The sequence below is a fragment of the Eubalaena glacialis genome, chromosome 2, assembly GCF_028564815.1.
Source record: "Eubalaena glacialis isolate mEubGla1 chromosome 2, mEubGla1.1.hap2.+ XY, whole genome shotgun sequence".
Taxonomy (NCBI): Eukaryota; Metazoa; Chordata; class Mammalia; order Artiodactyla; family Balaenidae; genus Eubalaena; species Eubalaena glacialis.
Window position 1 is genome coordinate 185,023,654 of NC_083717.1, and position 18,775 is coordinate 185,042,428.

At 51.8% G+C, this 18,775-nt stretch overlaps 1 protein-coding gene across 1 annotated transcript; it reads left to right on the plus strand.

Annotated features, from left to right (window-relative positions):
* The first annotated feature begins 4,300 nt into the window (after positions 1-4,300).
* Positions 4,301-13,495, plus strand: CCDC197 (coiled-coil domain containing 197). Its single transcript, XM_061181499.1, is given in 8 exon segments — positions 4,301-4,407; positions 5,708-5,790; positions 7,221-7,411; positions 7,413-7,451; positions 9,064-9,174; positions 9,880-9,945; positions 10,231-10,347; positions 13,292-13,495. Coding segments are annotated over 8 exon segments (918 nt in total).
* The last annotated feature ends 5,280 nt before the right edge of the window (positions 13,496-18,775 follow it).

Here is an 18,775-nt window from a genome sequence, read left to right on the forward strand (position 1 = left end):
CTTCAAAGTTCCTTTCAGCCCCAAGGTAAGCCCATGACTCCACCCCTAGTCTGCAGCTTGCTGGAGAGAGGAGGGGGAGGAAGAGGACGAACCAGAGCAGAGAGGAGGGCTCTGGGGCAGCTTAGTGGGTTTGGAAGGGAGTGGGAGTTTAAGGACAGGTTTTGGAATCCCTAGACCTGGGTCCAAGTCCCAGGGCAGGACCTATGCAGTTGTACAAGGCCCAGGCTCAAAAGATTCCCTACTTGGTTTTACGTTCTGTCATTGCTGTCTTGAAATTCTTAACTTTCTGAGTAAGAAGCCCAGCATTTTCCTGTTACGCTGGGTCCCACAAATTGCACAGCCAGCCCTGCTACCGCTTATGAGCCGTGTGCCCTTGGTAAGTGATTTCACCTCATCAATCCTGAGTTTTCTTATCTGCAAAACGGAGCGATGCTTACAACCCCTGGGAGGATTGTTCTGAGAATTCAAAGAGAGATGCCTGGTAAAGAGCCAGGCAGAAGTAAGTCCATAACCAGTGTCAAGCCCTGGTAATTGTGGCCATCCTTCTGTAGGGCTCTGTAGGGCCTGGCAGGGAGAAATATCTCCGGAGCCGCAGTCTGTCTCCCAGCCTTGTCCGCGGGCAGGGGTACATTTCAGGCCAAAAATAAAATCCTCACTGGGAAGCGAATGGTGCCACCATGCCCACAGCAACCCCTGCCTGTGGCTATACTGGGTCAAGTGGTTTAGGGCCCTAAGTTCCTAGGAGATCAGGTGCTGTGGGGTTTGAGCCTGGGGAGAGATGAGGGTCTGGTGAGGCTGCTCCAGCACCTGCTTTCAGCCGGGAGAGGGTCAGTCATGTGACCTTCACAAATGAAGGCCTGACGCCCAGAGGTGCTGATGGCATCTCGCCGAGGGCCGCCTCCTTCACTCTATGTCTTGGCTTGTAGGACCCCCAAGGTGTTGTCCCAGCACCTCAACCTCCCAGATGTTTCTAGAGTCCCGACTTCCTGGATTCATAGCTCAGCAATTTCCCAACGGTGAGACCTTGGGCAAGTTACTCAACCTCTCTAGGCCTCAGTTTCCCCATCTGCGAAACACTAGCAGGTTTGACCTCGTCGACGTGTCGTATTAAATCAACCCCCGCATGAAAAGTGCTTGCAAGTGTGCAGACAAACGTTAGCCACTGCAACAGCTGGCCTGCCTGCTTCCCTTCCGCTCCGAGCCCGACAGCAGGCTCCGAAATGCCAGTCTGACCACGCCTCTCCTTCAGCCGCTCGTTGCCTTCAGGATAAAGACCAAACTCCTTGTTCTGGCTTCTCTGAGCCTCCATGTGGTGAGCCCCTGTTCAGGGGCCATTTCCCCTTCTAGAGCCCACAGCCTCAGGATTTGCTCTGGGAAACCTCCAGCCCCCAAGGCAGAGCCTATGATGTGACTGTCAGTCAAGCCAAGGGGCGGCACATGACCCAGGCTCAGCCAGCTGGGCACCTTCTGTAAGGACTTTGATTATTATTATTATTTTTTAAATAAATTTATTTATTTATTTATTTTTGGCTGCGTTGGGTCTTCGTTGCGGTGCGCGGGCTTCCCATCGCGGTGGCTTCTCTTGTTGCGGAGCGTGGACTCTAGGCGTGCAGGCTTCAGTAGTTGTGGCACACGGGCTTAGTTGCTCCGTGGCATGTGGGATTTTCCTGGGCCAGGGTTCGAACCTGTGTCCCCTGCATTGGCAGGAGGATTCTTAACCACTGCGCCACCAGGGAAGTCCCAGGACTCTGATTCTTAAGGATGGAGAAGCTTATGGAAAGTGATTGGGAGGGTTCATCTGGGAGGTTATCTCCCTGAGTTCCTGCTGCCTGGATCTCCAGGGCTGCCCTGGGCCCCGGTCCTCTCTGAGCCTGGGTTTTTAGCCTTTCTTCCGATTCTGTGCGATCTCTCACAGCCTTCCATCGATGCTTTGTCCAGAGTAGCCCTGTCAGTTTCTGTCGCAGGCATCCAGAGATCCTGGTGGATACACTCTGGCTCCAGACACACCCCAACTTTGACCTTCACCTTCTGCTTTTAAGTATCTGCCTGCGTTTCTCACAGTCCGTGCATGCTACTTCGTGCCTCTGAACCTTTGTCCCTGCTGTTCCTTCTGCCGGGAATGCCTTTCCCACCTTACTTCTCCTCATTCATTCTTATCCCAAGAACCACCTCAGACATTGTCAACTCTGGGGGGACTTCCTCCAATCCTCCTCTGTACCACACCCCCGCCTCCAGGCTGGCTCTGACCCTCTGGGCAGCCCTAGGCCCTGGGCTTCTCTCCCTCACCACCGGCATTCCCTCGTCTGAACGCAAGGCCAGATCCAGGCCCACCCACCTCCATTTCTCGGTTGACCACAACAAATGTTTTTGGGGCTCCAGAACCATGGAGGGTCATACAGGCAGCTCCCTTGGGACCTGCTCAGGGATTCCTCACCCAACTAGGACCAAATCCATTGCCTGCTGATGAGGGGTCATGAGGGGAATTGCTGAGGAGTGGGAGATGGGTAATTGTCCCAGAATAACAGTGAGCCCAACTCCTCCGGGTTGGCCATTGCTCCAGCCCCAGCCTTTGATCCAGAGCCTGTGCCAGCCTTTGTCATAGCCCCAGCCCCTGCCCCAGCTCAAGCCACAGACCTGACCTCACACCCCACGCTCGGCCCCAGCCCTGTCTCTGCCCCTGCACAGGCCCTTCCCTCCACCTCTGCCCTCACTGCAGACCCCCAGCATTCTTCCCAGTGAGACCCACCCAGGCTGCCCTCTGTAGAGGCCCTGCCTCTGATCGAATGGGGCTTTTGGTGGGGAAGGACTGGCCAGTGAATCGGGCAGTGAATGGAGCAGGTATACCAGAGGTAGGTGCCACGTCCAACTCCCCTCAGTGGCACAAGACCTGCAGCTGCAACAGTAGGTAACAGAGCCGAGCCTTAGGCAGGGGCAGGGGCAGGACCAGGTTTAGGTCCTGAAGGTTCCTTCTGTTCCCCACCTCCCCTGCCCTGGGCCAGGCTTAGTCCTGAGCCATGGACAGGGCTGAACCCTCCATGGTTGCTGAGTCCCCCAGCTGGGGAAGTGCCCGAGCTATAGCTACCCAAAATCAGGTAAAAGGAGGCAAAAGGGGGAGTCCCAGGACAAGCCAGTAGGATTGGGGAAGCTTGCAAGGTTGGGGTATCAGTAAAGACCACCACAGATGACCATCCTTGAAAGAAAGGCAAAAACAGCCCAAGTCTCCCCTGAGGTCACCAACGCCTCTCCACCCCTTCTCCTTGGGAACTGAACCAGGGCGGCAGGGGTGGGAAGGGCCACAGGACCTCGGGGAATCAGGCCCTCCATTCCACCCACAGGTGGATCCTGCAATGGACACATCATGAGGACAGAAGCCAGCATTGTGATGTCACAGCTCAGCTGCGGCTTTGTGCTCCTGGAGCTGTTGAGTGAGTCATTTGGGCCCCTTCCTCCTTCCCGTGCTCGTGTACCCGTGTCCGATGCTCAGGGCTGGACAGGTTGGCTGTGTAGCCCCACCCCTTCTCTCCCTGCTCCTCCCATGTGCTGGGGCTGGCCCAGCAGATGGCCAATGAACAGCACGCTTAGGGAGACTGTCTTCTTTTGGCCATAACTAGCAACCAGACTTAGGTGAGCGGCCCGGGAACTCTTTGCAAGGCTGTGTTGAAACTATCTGTCAACTAGGCCACCTTCCCAGCTTGACCGTGAGCTCATTCAAAGTGTCTATCCCGGTCCCCATTCTAGCTCTGTAAAACCTCAGAGTATATGATGTCAGTTAAATGCATAAATGCCTGGAGGGACGGGTGGGTAGAGATAGATGACAAAGGTATCTCCTTCCTATGTGGGCTACTCTCTCACCCATCCCCAGCTCTGACCCTCGGAGTCTTTCCTGAATGCTCTTGGAAGCTAGCACCTGTTGGAAGTCCCAGGCATCTTGGCACCCGTGGGACTTGATGGTGATGGAGCTGTCCCAGTTATGGGGTGACAAAGGCAATAATGCCACTGCAGAATGGCACATTTGGCTCCTCCAGAGCTGGGGGGCACAGCTCAAAGAACTCAGACTTTGAACTTAGTGAAACCCGAGTCCAAATCCAGCCCTGTTGTACATCCTCAAGCTGGTCACAGGGGCCTCTCTGAACCTCTGTTTCCTTTTCTATGAAGTGGGAATGTAAACTGGCTTCTGAGGACCGTCAGGAGAATCAGAAGAGAAAGCTGCTGCCTTGACTGTTGCTGTGGCCATCCATCTTCTTCCTGCCTGGCCCACGTGGCCCTCATCCTCCAGCGTAGCCTGAGGTGGTGAGGGGCAATGCCGGCGGCCGTGGACACAGGCCAGGAGGCTGGCCTGAGCAATACCGGTGACAAGGACAGGGACCTGCAGGTGCTGTTCCAGGAACTCTGCCAACTCCAGGCAAAGTACGAGCTGTCCCAATCCCCGCCGTGCCCCCTGCCTCAGCCCCAGGGCCACCTGCAGTGGGCTAAGCCGCTGGAACTGAGCAAAAATGCCTGAGGAGTCCAGGCCAGGAAATGAACGGGGAGGGGACTGAGGCCCGGGAGTAAGTCAGGAGGGACAGCTGATTTGCAAGTGGTGAGGAGGTGGGGGGCTTGGCTCCCGCCCTTTGACCTCGGACCTTGGGCCAGTCCCAGGCCCTGTGCAAGCTTAGTCTCCCTCCATGAAGGCAGGGCTGTGGGCGACCATCCCTACACATCTGTCAGCTTGGCCCCTCTAAAATCAACCTGCAAGGTTGCTGCTGTGTCTCCAAGCAGACGCCCTGAATCCTTGCCCCTGGGTGACTCTTCAATTTCAGGCTGCCCACGAAAGCCTGAGTTAGATGCAAAAGGATGTATTGATATCTGTGAGCGATTTTATGGAGAAAAGTTCCAACCGGTCCATCGGATTCTCATAGGGCTTCCCAACCTCCCCACCGAAAGGTTTGGCACCGTGGCTCACAGGGCCCCTCGTGGTATTTGCCGGGGGAAGACAATATTTTCCTGCATTTTCCAGGACTGTATGGATGAGAAAATGGGGCCTGAGAGGCAGAGTGGCTTGCCCTGGGGAAATCAGCAGTCGCTCAGAGATACCCACCACCGCCCTTTCCTGCTCTGCCCTCTGCCCTTGACCACTGACCTTGAAGGCGCCCAGGGTGGGCAACCTATTGGAGACTCATCTTGCTTGGTGATGCCCCCTGACGGCTGGGCAGCAGCACGTGGCTGTCGCCCCTCTGGGGGCTGCCGGGGCCCCGACCACAGCCTGAGTGCTTATGATGTGCTGGGAGCCCCAGACCCGGTCCCCACCGGCCTGTGAGGGAGGGGTCTGGTTACCCCTGTTACGGACGGGCCAGCCAGGCACAGAGAGGCAAAGCCTGTGGCCGGATCACCGGCTACTGGGGGCTCAGGCCATCTGCCACCAGCTCAGCCTGCAGGAGGGACTCCATAGACCCCACGCCACAAAGGCCCGGCCTCGCTGGCCCCCAGGCCCCTTCCTCATGGCCTGACCACAGGCATCTATTTGACCTGTTGGTGGCTCAGTTTACTCAGCAGTGAAATGGGGGTGGAGAGACTCGAGTCAGTGGCCCACTGATGGGGTCAGTGACCAGCCCTGCCCGGATCCGTGCAGATCCACAGAGGCTGGCCCTTGCCAGGGGTCACGACCTGGAAGTCTCCAAACCGTGTTCTCACGTCTGGCTCTCTTGCCGGCACTGAGATGTCTCTACAGACAGAGGAAGCTGAAGAGAGAGGTCGAGAAGCATAAGGTTTTTGAAGACTATCTGATCAAGGTCCTTGAGAAAATCCCCAAGGGTACGTATGTAGCTTCCTCATCAGGCCTGTCCTCTCTGCAGCCACCTCCCAGCCTGGGAACCTGGGCGCGTGTGAGCTCGCTGAGCCTTGAGCTCGCCTGCAGAATGGGGATCCACAGGCCGGTGCCACCGTGGTCGAGCCAGCCAGGGCACCAGCCATGTGGCCTGCAGCAAGTTCTCAACGTCTCTGGCGGGAACAGCAACAGTTCTGTGGACTGGATCATCCTTTACGAGCACGTAGCCCGGTGCCTGAGGTTTAGCTAGCACCCAGTAAGTGTCAGCTATTATTATTATCTCATTTGTCTTTGATTTTGCTCTTAGGAACTAAAATTACACAGGCATCTGAAATAAGTTTTGTGTTCTGTTTTGTCATGATTTGCACCAGAATCCACTGTTATCAGTGCTGAAAACTTGATAGGAAAGAGAAGGGGAGCCAAACATACATAATTTTATTATCGTCATTGTCTTTACGTCACCAATAATAAAAGTAACTATTACTGTTTATGAAATATTCGCTCTGTGCTAAGCTCTTTAGTAAATCCTTTTACCCGCTTTAGGAGCTTCTGAGAACTGTGTTACCCAGGCTCAGGGAGGTCAAGGGACTCACCCAAGATCGCCCAGACAGGAAGTGGTGGGGCTGGGTCTCAGACTCTGGTCTATCTGATTTCAGAGTCACTGTGCTAAGTGCTCTGGAGCTGCAGGAGCTCCAAGGACTCTGCCCTGGAGGTCAGGGAAGGCTTCATGGAGGAGGGGGCCATTCATGGGGCTCAAATGTGTTCAGCAAAGGGGAACAGCGTTGCAGGCAGAAGAACAGCACAGATGTAGGCAGGAGCCACGGCCCTGTGCAGTGGGTTTGGGGTTGAGTTCCAGTGTGCTGGAGCGCCAGGATCCGGCAGGGGTCGCTGGGAGATGTGATTGGAAGGTTGAACAGCACCAAAGAGCCTTGAGCACCAAGCCAAGGAAGGGCGCAGGCCTCCCGGTCAGGCACGGGGTTTGAAGCAGACCCAGCACCCAGTGCTGCTTCTAGAAGCCTCCTAGTTTGGGACCTTCCTAATTCAGCAATTCAACCCTGTCCAACCCATCCAGAATAAACAACCACCAAAGCTGGGGACCCCGTCACTCGGGACAGCAACAATCCCTGTCCTCTTCCTGCAGGCTCCCCCAGTCAGCAGTTTCTCCTGGGGTGGCGGTGGGGGGGTTCTCCTGCCTCACTGGGCAGCCTTGATCCAGAATCCTTGTTCTCAGCCCGCGGTGGTCTTTCAAATGCTGATTCTTCTCTTGAAGAGGTGGGAGGTCAGTGATGGGGCGCCCTCAACTTTGGGGCTCCAGTAGACAGCAGAAGTCCCACCTACCTTATTAGCATCACTGCAGGGGGCAGGTGAGGGCTGGGCATTCTGTGCCCACCCATCCTGCCATGCACTGTCTCTGTAGGCTACAACCAAGGGGAGGAGCCGGAGGAGGCCCCGGTGGAGGCCACGGTGGAGGCCATGGTGGAGGCCCCGGTGGAGGCCATGGTGGAAGCCATGGTGGAGCACTACGGGAAGCTCTTCGCAGTCAACCAGGACATCCAGAAGCGTCTGGAGGCCTTCTTCAAGATGAGCCAGGCCGTCCACCAAAGCCTGGGGGGAGTCTCTAGAGGGAGGCCATAGGGCTCTTATCCCGGTAACAGCTGCCTGATGCCTGGCCCATCCCCCTTGGCTCAGAGAACTTGGATGTAGGGACCCCCTTCCCTCTGCACCCTCAGAGAAGGCCTGGAGCAGGGGTGGGCTCCTGAGAGGGTCTGAGTGGGGCGGTCACTCCAGAGCCTTGTTCTGTACCCCTTTCCCTCCCTTTCTGCTGGGTTTCTCCTGAGGAAGACTCAGCTTATACTTAAAAGGTGTTCTTCGTTGTAGAAAAGTTGGGAGTTCTAGATTCAGACAGACTGGGGTTCAAATTCCAACTCAGCCTCTGCCTAGCTGCATGACCCTGGGCATGTTTAGACCCTCTCTGAGCTTCAGTTTCCTCATCTGTGACGTGGGGGCAATTCAACCTAGTTGGTAGGCTGTTGTGAGACACTGAACACAAACTGTCTCAGAGTTAAGTGCCCCAAGAGGTCATCTCCCTCATAGTTGGTTAATCTTCTAATAAATTGAACTTTCACCCCAAGGGATGGGCATTCCATCCGGAAGAAACTGCCCTGGCAAAGGCATGGCATGATGAATTTTTGTGCTGCAGCTGGGGTCTGGGGACATGGAGAAGACAGAGGACGGGGACGTGGAGAGGAAGGGAACAGGGAAAGGGAGGCCGATGAGTGGGCTGATTCTTGCAAAGGACAGTGGCATGGCATTTGCAGCCAGTCTCTGCCCCCTAGGGGTAGCACTGAAAACCTACACCATTTTGTACGGTTTTTTTCCTTCGTGGGCGGGGCACTGTGAGAAGCACTTAAAAAGCTTTATCTCATTTAAACCTGACCCCAGCACCCGGAGGTAGGTGCTTCTATTCCTAGAGCTGAGACTAGAGGAGGGGAGTGAGGTGAGCATGCAAGTAGAAGGTTGGATCCCAACTTTATTGAGATTTTAATACTTTGTTCATCACGGATTTTTTTTTTTTTGCATTAACTTTGATTTTTAAAAAACACTGCATTTGGGAATTCCCTGGTGGTCCAGTGGTTAGGACTCCACGCTTCCACTTCAGGGGCACGGGTTCGATCCCTGGTTGGGGAACTAAGATCCCGCAAGCTGCGCAGTACGGCCAAAAACAAAAACAAACAAAAAAATTGCATTAAAATATTATTTATATTGATTCTGAGTTAAATGTTGCACCCTAGTCCCAGGCATGCTATTTTTCTCATTTTCAAAGTAAGAAAACTAGGCCTCAGAAAAGTGAGGACACATGTATAGCCTGTGTCCTCCAAACACATCTCCGCGGGGCCTGGCGTGGGCGTGCACACAGCACATCCTGTGCCCCGCAGGCCTGGGCCGCAGAGGCTGTCACAGCCTTGCCCTCTGGTGTCCTCCCAGCAGTTCCTGCAGCCGGAAGGGCCCAGACAGGTGGTTCTGTTTACGGTGAGAAAAACGGGCTCCAGGAGCTGAGTTGGGATTCAAACCCTAGTGATCCTAGACATACATTTTCCTGCATCTCCTGGTGCCTTAAAGGGCCCTGACCACCCAGAACTTTCCCCTCCTCCACCCCCATCATCGCTCAGACCCCCGAGCCGTGAGCTCCTTGGGACCAGGCCCAGGGCAGGTGCCCCGGGAGGTCAGCTGCACCGAACTGACCAGCCACCCTACCACAGAGCCTCAAGATCCGGCTGTGCCAGCTGCAGAAGAAGTGTCACCGCAAGCAGGAGCAGTGGTGGCAGTTGGAACATGGTGTCACCTACCAGAAAGACACAGGCGGCTGTGATGCGAGTCAAGTCCACTGGCTGGGGTTGGGGGCGGGCAGCGCAGGGGCCGGGGGCTGCTGTCTCCTCGATAATGATCGGCCCCCAACACACACACACACACGCACACCACTTACCCACTTACCTCTCCTTGGTGACTGTTAGCTTTCAAAGGGCTTCTCTAAGATGAGCCAGATGTCATGTGACAGGTGGGAGAACTGAGGCCACAGATAGTTAAGGACCAGCTGGGATGCCCCCGTACAGTCCCAGGGCCTGGCATCTGCACTCCTAAATATTGGTTGATTCTTACTCATATCTATTCACAGATGAGAAGAATGCAGCTTGGAAAGAGTAAGTCAGGGCTGAAGTCCGGGGCCAGGATTTCTGGGTTTAATCCCTTGAGCTCCTCCTTCCTGGCCTGGAGAATGTGGACTAGTTATTCTCCGGACCCCTGGGTCCTCCCCTTACCAGAGCCTGTGCCCTTCTGGCCTTGAGGGCTGCCTGGAGGACACGGGAGAGCAAGGCTGGGGCACAGGGCTGTGCCAGGCACACTCCACCAGGGCAGGGTGCAGTCAGCAAATGTGGGACCTTCTCCGGCCCTTGTGGCATCCTAGTTTGGAAGACATGAGGGTTGGGGTCTGTGGGCTGCTGACTTCCAACCAAGGAGCTTTGAGGGGGAACTGGATTGGCCACAGTTTATAGAGTCTGTAATGGGTCTTTCTCTTGAAGGTAAGAAGTAAGGTTGCTGATCACAACCCTGAAGGCCTGAAGTCCACAACTCTGGAGCTTCCCAGAGTGAGGAGCCCTGGGTTCCCCCATATCCCCTCCTGGCCCCTGCCCTGGGTGTGGACCACAGATGTGCCCAGCCGGGAGGACCCTCTTGGAAGTTAGTCGGTCCAGTGTCCCTCTCTGCAGAGGTGGATGCTCTGGCCCCGAGGTGGCGGGGGACTCGTCCAAGCCCCTTCGGTTGTGGAGCCCAGACCAGCAGGAGGAGGTGGCTCCTGGCTTCAGGACACTTCTCCGGCCTGAGTGAGCTGGGAACAGGGGGCAGGGAATTCTGGGAGGGGCCCGAGCCTGCAGAGCCAACTGCTAAACTGCATGCAAATGGCCATCAACAGCACGGCCCAGCAGCGCTGCGCCTCTGCCCACGGCGTGCCCAAGGGCGCGGGTCTCTTCTCCAAGCTCGACCTCATCCGGGTGAGGACTCTCATGCCCAGGCTGGCCTCCGACCTGAGCCTGTCCTCGGCCTCGGCTCATGGGGCATGGGTGGTGAGCTGCCCTATCAGGCCCTCCCTCCATGGCTGCATGGTTCCTGCACGGGTGCAGTAGGGTCTCAGGGTCTCTTTTAGGCTCTCAACAAACTTGTAATGAACGCTCTTTGGTGCAGGGTCAGAGGGTTGTAAAGGAGCTCCTGCCCTGCCTGGTCTTAATGTGGAGCCCCACCCCAGCACATCACACACACACACACACACACAGGGTACACACTCATACAGACACTCATACAGGCTCTCCTCGCACCCTGCAATATACACGAAACATACACTGACACACCTGCAAACACACCAAGGTGCACACAGATGTAGTCATGTTAACACGGGGAGGCACATTTCAGTGACCGAGGGAGCCTCTGTGCAGGGTCCTCATTTTAAACTTCAGACTCTTGTCAAGTCCACTGAGATTTCCCTTCTCAGTGGGAGGGTCCCCACCAGGACCAAACTCCCACCAGTCATAATGCTGATGCTGCAGTAACGGAGGTCATGTGATCAGATTGGCTTCCAGCCATAGCAACATATCTTGTTTTCTTTTTAATAATAGCTTTATTGAGATATAATTCTAGTACCCTAAGATTTACCCTTTTAAAGTGCACACTTCAGTGTTTTCAGTACAGTTTCAGAATTTCACAACTATCATTAGTATCTAATTCCTGAATCTTTTCATCACTTCCCCAAAATACATTTTGTATCTGGCTTCTTTCACTTTGCATGATGTCTTCAAGTTTCATCCACGTGGTAGCACAAATCATTCCTTTTTATGGCTGAAAAATATTTCGCTGCATGGAGAGACCACATTTTGTTTATCTATCCATTAGTTGATGGACATTTGGGTTGTTTTCATTTGGGGGCTATTATGAATAATGCTGCTATGAACATTCATGCCCATGTTCTTGCATAGACATATCTTTTCAGTTATCTTGGGTATATACTTAGGAGTGGAATTTCTGAGTCTTGTGGTAACTCACGAGGTAACTCAGCGAGGAACTGCTGAACTGTTTTCCAAAGTGGCTGTGTAATTTTACAATCCTATGATCAAAATATGAGGATTCCAGTTTCTCCATATCCTTGTTAACACTTGGTGGTCTGTCTTTTATAATTTAGCCATCCTAATGGGTGTGAAGTGGTATCTCATTGTGGTTTTGATTTGCATTTCCCTGATCATTAATAATGTTGAACATTCTTTCACGTGTTTATTGGCCATTTGTATATCTTCTTTGGAGAAATGTCTATTCAGATCCTTTGCCCACCTTTTAACTGGATTGTTTGTCTTTTTATTGCTGAGTTGTAAATATTCTTTGTATATTCTGGATAAAAGTTCCTTATCAAATATACGATTTGAAAATATTTTCTCTCATCCTATGGGTTGTCTTTTCACTTTGATGGTGGCCTTTAAAGCACAAAGGTTTCAATTTTGATGAAACCCAATTTATATATTTTTATTTTAGTTCCTTGTGCTTTAGGCATCATATCTAAGAGACTATTGCCTAATCCAGGGTCATGAAGATTTACACCTAAGTTTTCTTGTAAGAAGTTTATAGTTTTAGCTCCAGTATTTAGGTTTATGATGCATTTTTAGTTAATTTTTGTATATGGTATGAGGTAGGGGTCCACTTTCATTATTTTGCATAAGGATATTCAGTTGTCTCGATTCCATTTGCTAAAAAAACTGCTCTTTCCTCATTGAATTGTCTCCTCATTCTTGTCAAAAATCAATTGGCTGTAAATGTGAAGGTTTATTTCTGGACTCTCAATCCTATTCCATTGGTCCTTACGTCTGTCCTTAGCACCGTCTGGATCACTGCAGCTTTGCAGTAAGTTTTGTAATTGGGAAGTGAGTCCTCCAGCCTTACTTTTCCTTTTTGAGGTTGTTTGACTCTTGTAACTGCATGTCTTGCATCGTGCATGGAAGTTCCGTGTCTGGGTGGGTTTCAGGTCTGGTGTGACCCAAGGCTCAGTGGCACCACCAGGACCCGTCCTTTCCACCCTCCCTTGTCTGCCAGCTTCAGCATTGGTTTCATCCTAAGTCATAACTTGCTTTTCTCTTTCGAGGCAAGTTCAGTGGAGTTGTTTGAACTCAGGATTCTTAGCGCCTCTGGGACACTGGGGGCGAGTCCCATGGCCAATGTTGTCTAGCAGCAAGAGTCCACAGTGAGCGGGCCTGAGTCTTAGTTGAGAAGAACTTAGGAGAATTTCACAGGCAGTATCAGGGCCTCTCTGCTCCATGGCACAGCTCTTGGGGCACCATTCACAGTGAAGGCTGCATAACTGGCATCCCTGGGGCATAGATCCTTCACATCATGATATGAATGAGCATTTAAGTAAGGGCACATTTGCCCTACAGTCACAGTGTATTAATTTCATCTTCTTCCCAAGAAAAAGGAAGAAATTACCCAGTGATGTCAGGGCGTCCCAAAGATCTCCCTCAGCAATCACTCAGTCAAGACTCAGAGTCACCCACATGCGCTCAGCATGGTACTAGGGAAAGAGAGGTGGAGGGAGATAAAGGTCACCTGGCCCTTAAGAAATGAGTGCCCCTCAGAGAGGGAGGCTGGGGGCAGTCAGGGTGGGCTTCTTGGAGGAAGCAGCGAGAAGAGGCAGGCAACCACATTCAGGAAGCCGCACAAGGACCTGGGCTCTGAGCCATCCAGCTCTGCCACTGCTGGGCTGTGTCGCTTCAGACAAGTCACTTAACCTCTCTGAGCCTCAGTTTGCTCATTTGGCAATTGGCATTGATATCACATCTTTGGCAGGGCCCTTGTGAAGACTAAAGGAGACGCAGGTCAACCTTGATGTTGCTTTGGTCCCTGGGAAGTGGTGTCCAGGGGCCAGAGTACAGTCAAGTGAGAGAGATTTCTTTTTTCTCCCAGGAATTTATGTTGGACAAAATGGAGACTGTGAGATTCATCTCACTGCTCACGGGACCCAGAATGTGCTGGATAGCAGACAACCCCAAGGACCGGGGCCTCAGAAGTTACCCCAGACCATTCAGGAAACATTCAAAGAGTCAAGATTCGATCCCCAGGACCCCCTTTCCTAGCACCCAGACTTCAGAGTGCTCCAGCCTGTACTGACACAGCCCAGGGCCACCAGCCCTGCCAGCATCACGACCATCTCCTTACCTGCTTGGCCTCCTTTTTTCACCACCAGCGCTCCTGAGTGGGTGGGCGCCAGGGGAGGCGGGGCTCAGTGAGAGGTGGGGCAGCTAGGGCCAGGTGGGGTTGAGGGGGCGCTGTTCCCTGCATTGGGGGATTGGCAGGGATCGAGGTGAGGCCTGCCTGGGACGGTGGGCGAGACAGAGGGAGGTTCCCGAGTCAGAGGCAGCAGCCAGGTGGGAAGTCCCAGGTTGGAGACCTGCACCCAGAAGCTGGGGATGCATTTCTCGCTGTCATTGGTGGGTCTGTCTGGGGCCAAGGAGCTTGAATGGATGCCCGACTATTGGGAACGCTGCAGTCGTAGGAACTCTCACAAAGAGCCACCATAGGATGCGCGGGAGCTGGCCTGGCCCACAGCAGACTGGGGGTACTCAGTTTGTAGGAAGACATCTCATCACTGGTTCCCAGAAGCTGGATACCAGTTTGGTGCCTTCTGCCCACCTGAGGGTCCCTGAGCTGCCTAGAATGAGTGCTACTCTCAGGGGGACTGGGGGCAGGGCAAAGCCCCTCTCTGGGCTGGTTTTCCCACATGTGAAATTGGGTGCGAAGATGTCTAAGGGAATCCCCTCTCCAGTCTGATGTTCTTCGGTCAAGGTTGGAAAGGCCTCTGCGTGGATGGCCCTGGCTTGGTGTTATTGAGCCACGGAGATGAAATCATCCTGGCGGCCACTGCAGCCCCAAAAAGGATTCTCTTCTGCGGGCCTGCTGATGTTAACTGATTTAGGTTAACTTTGAAAGTTCGGAGCAACTGATTTGCAGCAAATGGTGGGGCATCAGCAAATTACCTTTCAAAGGGGAGTTTCAGAAAAGATGCTGCTATTCCTTCAACAAGCACTGAGGGTCTGCTGTTTTCCAGGTGTTGTTGGGAGAGGGGATGGGAGGCTCGGAGGGAGGGGGTGGGAGGCTGAGTAGGACCTGGCCACTGAAATATTTAGGGAAGCTAAATATAAGAAAGAAGGTTATGTTGGGTCAGGTCTTAAGAGCAGTTTTTTTAAAGGCCGTGGGGAGCTGCAGAGAAAGCATCCTTTCGAGTTTCTGACTCTCAGGCCTTTGGGGCAAAGAGAGCATCCCAGGTAGGGCTTAAGTCAGATTTCAGAAGGGAGAGGTTGGGGGAGGGCTGAAGAAACTGAAGGAAACACAGGGTAGGACTTCCAGTTTGGCTGGAGCACAAAGAACCCAACAGGCAGTCTGAGATGGTGGGCTGGGGAGCCACTGTGGGGTCGCAAAGGCCAGGCTACGAGGTTTGGAGGCCATACCTGGGGGTGTCTTAGACCATTCTGGCTGCCATAGCAAAATACCATACACCAGGTGGCTTAAACAACAGACGTTTATTTCTCATAGTTCTGGAGGCTGGAAGTCGAAGATGACGGCATTGGCAGGTTTGGTGTCTGGTGAGAGCCCACTTCCTGGTTCAGGTGGTGGAAGGGGTGATGGAGCTCCCGGGGTCCCTTTCATAAGGACACAAATCCCATTCATGAGGGCTCCACCCTCATGACCTAATCGCCTCCCAAAGGCCCCACCTCCTAACACCATCACACTGGGGTTAGGATTTCAACATAGGAATTTAGGGAGCAGGAGCATTCAGTCCATGGCAGGGAGCATCTCGCATCCGTACCTCACTGCTTCCTTTCTCTCCACCCAACATCCACTTTCCAAAGAGATCTGAAGTATCTCATTAGTCTCCCTGTAATGTGGGCACATGTTAGGCCAACAATTCTTAGATTTGAACATCCCTCAGGAGGGCTTGTTACAACAGAGTGTGGGTCTACCCCCAGAGCTTCTCATCCAGCAGGCCTAGGGTGGCCAGGACTTAGAATCTGCACTTCTGACAAGTTCCCAGGAGATGCTGACGCTGCCGGTCCCGGGCCCACACTTTGAGAACTGCTGCTTGGGAGTAATGGCAAATCCCAAACGCCTAAGCTGGGCTCTGCTTCACCTGGAGTACCAACTCCCCCTGCCTGGATCTGCACAATGGGGCAAGCGTCATGGGGACCTGGCATCCTGGGAGGGCCATCCCCACCCTGTCTGACCTCCTGGGAGGTGCTGAACATAACACCCTCTCGCTTTGCCCACTGGGGCTCTGTGTAGAGCTGTTGTCCTCTGTCCCCTGCCATCTGCCGGCCATGCACATGTTGTGTGTATGTTTGTAGGTCTAGTTCAGATGTTTGGCACACTCCTTGGGGAGGAGGGCCATCAGAACAGATACCTGGTGTGGCAGTGACCTGGCCATTAGTCTAAGTTTGCAGCGGGCATCTGAGTCTTTTAGGAGCTCCCAGCCTCCTCTGGGCGCAGCTTGGGTCATGAAATGGACAACTGGGCACTGCGCTTAGGGGCCCTGCTCTCTCAGGCTGCTGGCATGTACTAGAACGCTGGGGTTTATCCTTGCTGGGCTTTTCTGTCAGACAGGAAGCTCTCTCAGCCCTGACCCTGTACCTTTAAAGCACTTTCCTCCTGGGTTCCATATTAGCTGGAGAAAGGCCTTCGAGGGCATTTGGAGAAAACTGCAGTGGTTCAGGTACCTTATGAAATGTCATTTCATCTGACTGCCCATCCAGATCCGGAGACCCCAAGACACTAGGAGGCCCAGGGCTTGGACATTTTCTGAGACTGAGAGCTCATTACCTGACATCGAATTCCAGCTTTAATTTTCTTCAAGTGTGAGGACATTCTTTCTACAGACCATCCAGGAAGAGTTGGACTACTATCTAATGGCTGGTGCTGAGAAAACTGGCTATTTGGCAGGAAAATCAAATTATGTCCTTTTTCCACACCACATACTGTAGTCTATTCCAGTTCCTTTGAATGATGGTTTTCCAACTTTAATGTTCATTAAAACCACCTGTGACACTTGCTAAACAGGGCTCATTCTCAGAAATTCTGATTCTGGCATGAGGCCCCCAAAATCTGGATTTTTAACAAGCATCCCAGATGGTTCCAGTGCAGACTGGTCTCCAGTCACAGGGTGAGAAACACTGGGTATCTCAATGTCAAAAAGAAGAAAATCTGCTCCACATTTACCTGGTCTTTAGTCAGGAAGAACTTTGGAAGCATAAAAGCAACAGAAGTGACACCTGAAAATAATTTGACCACGTAAAAATGAAAAACGCATCTACCTCAGAACCCAGCCAAATATCTAAAGACAATAAACTGGGGGGAAATGGTGAGAAATTTGAAAAAGGATCAATGTTTTTGATATTTAAAGAACCCATACACAGTAAAAAAAAAAAAAAAAAAAAATGACATCAATTGTTCATTTCAGCAAATCACAAAATAAATAAAAATGGCCTATAAACATGAAAGATATTTCGCTTCACTAAAAATAAAATTACACCTCATAACTTCTGCCCATCAAAAAATTTTCAGTTAATACACTAATGCATATAAGATAGGCTCTCCAACACTGCGATGCTGTTTGCATAAACTCTCTGGAAAGCAATTTGAGAAGACATCTTAAGAGGCTTACGAAATGTTTATGTCCTTTGGCTCAGCAATTCTAGGTCAAGAAATTTAAGTTAATAAAACCAGAGCTATTTGGTTCAAAATGACAGAAAGCCCAACTCAACTTGGCTTAAGCCAAAAAAGAGAACGTATTGGCTTATAAAACGAGAAGACCAGGGATTCTAGAGCTTCAGGAACAGCTTGATCAGGAGCTCAGTGGCAACAGAATCCAGTCTGTCTGTGGGCTCTGCTCTGCTACAGCTTGGCTTCATTTTCAGGCTCAGCATAAACAAGATAGCTGTCAACAACCTCGGCCTCGCAACCTTTAAAGTTGAAGTCAGAGGAAAAGAGGGAATGTCTCTTCCCAGTAAACCCTGGCAAGTCCCAGGATTTACTCTGATTGGATCACCTTGGGTCAGGTGTCGCTCTAAACAAATCTCTGATTGGCTAGGCCTAGTCTCCCTGTCCATCCTGAATGAATCTCTGTAACCAAGGGAGATTCCATGCTCTGATTTCCAGGCCTTGATCAAATTTTTGTTTGAGTTTTTGTGAGGTGGAGTATCTTCCATGGCTGGAGACCAACCATATGAACTGAAAGAAGGGTTCCCCAAAGGGAAATCAGGCAGCTGTTATCACAAGGAGGTGAGGCCTGGCACTGGGCAAGCACAAGCCAGACATGCCCATTACAATACAGAAACGGTGTCTGTACCAAAATGTCCACCACATTGTTACTTACAGTAGCCAAACTGGATACAAACTCAATATCTCGGAGGAAGAGTTCAGTCAATGATGCAAAACTTTATGATTTTATAATTCTGCAGCCATTAAATTCCATGTTTTCAAAAATACTTAATGTAAGGAAAATTATCTATAGGGTGTAAAGTTAAGTGAAAAAAGCAAGCATTTTTTAAAAAGTTGAATATAAACTCAATTTAGTAAAAATTATATATGTAAAAGAAGGAAATAAACTAAAGCAGTGCTTCTAAGTGGGAGGATCCTGACCCTGGGGTGGAGTGGGAAGTTTTATACCCACCAGGTGCGGTAGATTGAGTAAGTGGTCCCTAGTCTCCACCCCCTGTGGTGGCGTCTACATCCGTGCTCCTGCCAGAGGCTCAGTATTCACTTCTTGGCTTTGGGTTGGCCCTGTGACTTGCTTTGGCCAATGGGACGTCAGTGGATTATGACACAAGCAGAGGCTTAAGACTTATTGTGCAGTGGGGCTTGTGTGCCTCTGGGAGCCTCCTGGTTGCAGGGGGATGAGAGCCACATGGAGCTGACATAGACCAACCTGCAGCTCGGATCCACCGACACCATTCAATCCTCAGTAAATCCACGGACCACGGAGTGCGAAATAAATGCTTATAATTGTAAGCCAGTGAAGTTGGAGGTTGTTTGTTACACAGTATTACAGCAAGAGCTGTCAGATACACCCTCACACTTCTTCAGATTCCATGCTCTCTCCAACCCAAGAATCACCAGCATGTGGGGAGCCAATCCACCTGCTGGGCAGGAATTGGGTTCCTGAGGAACGCTGAGCTGTCGAAAAGGGATTAGGAACTCTGTTCTGCCATGTTCATCAACCCATCCTCTGGGTTGGAGGATTCTAATTTTTAATTTTCTTCTTTTTACTTTTGCATATTTTCCAAAGTTTCTGCAATAAGCCTGGTTAACTTTTATAACCAGAGGGGAAAAAAATTTATTCAAAAGTGGAAAAATTAATTGGAAACCAACTCTTCTTGGCATCTCACCGATCCTAACCTT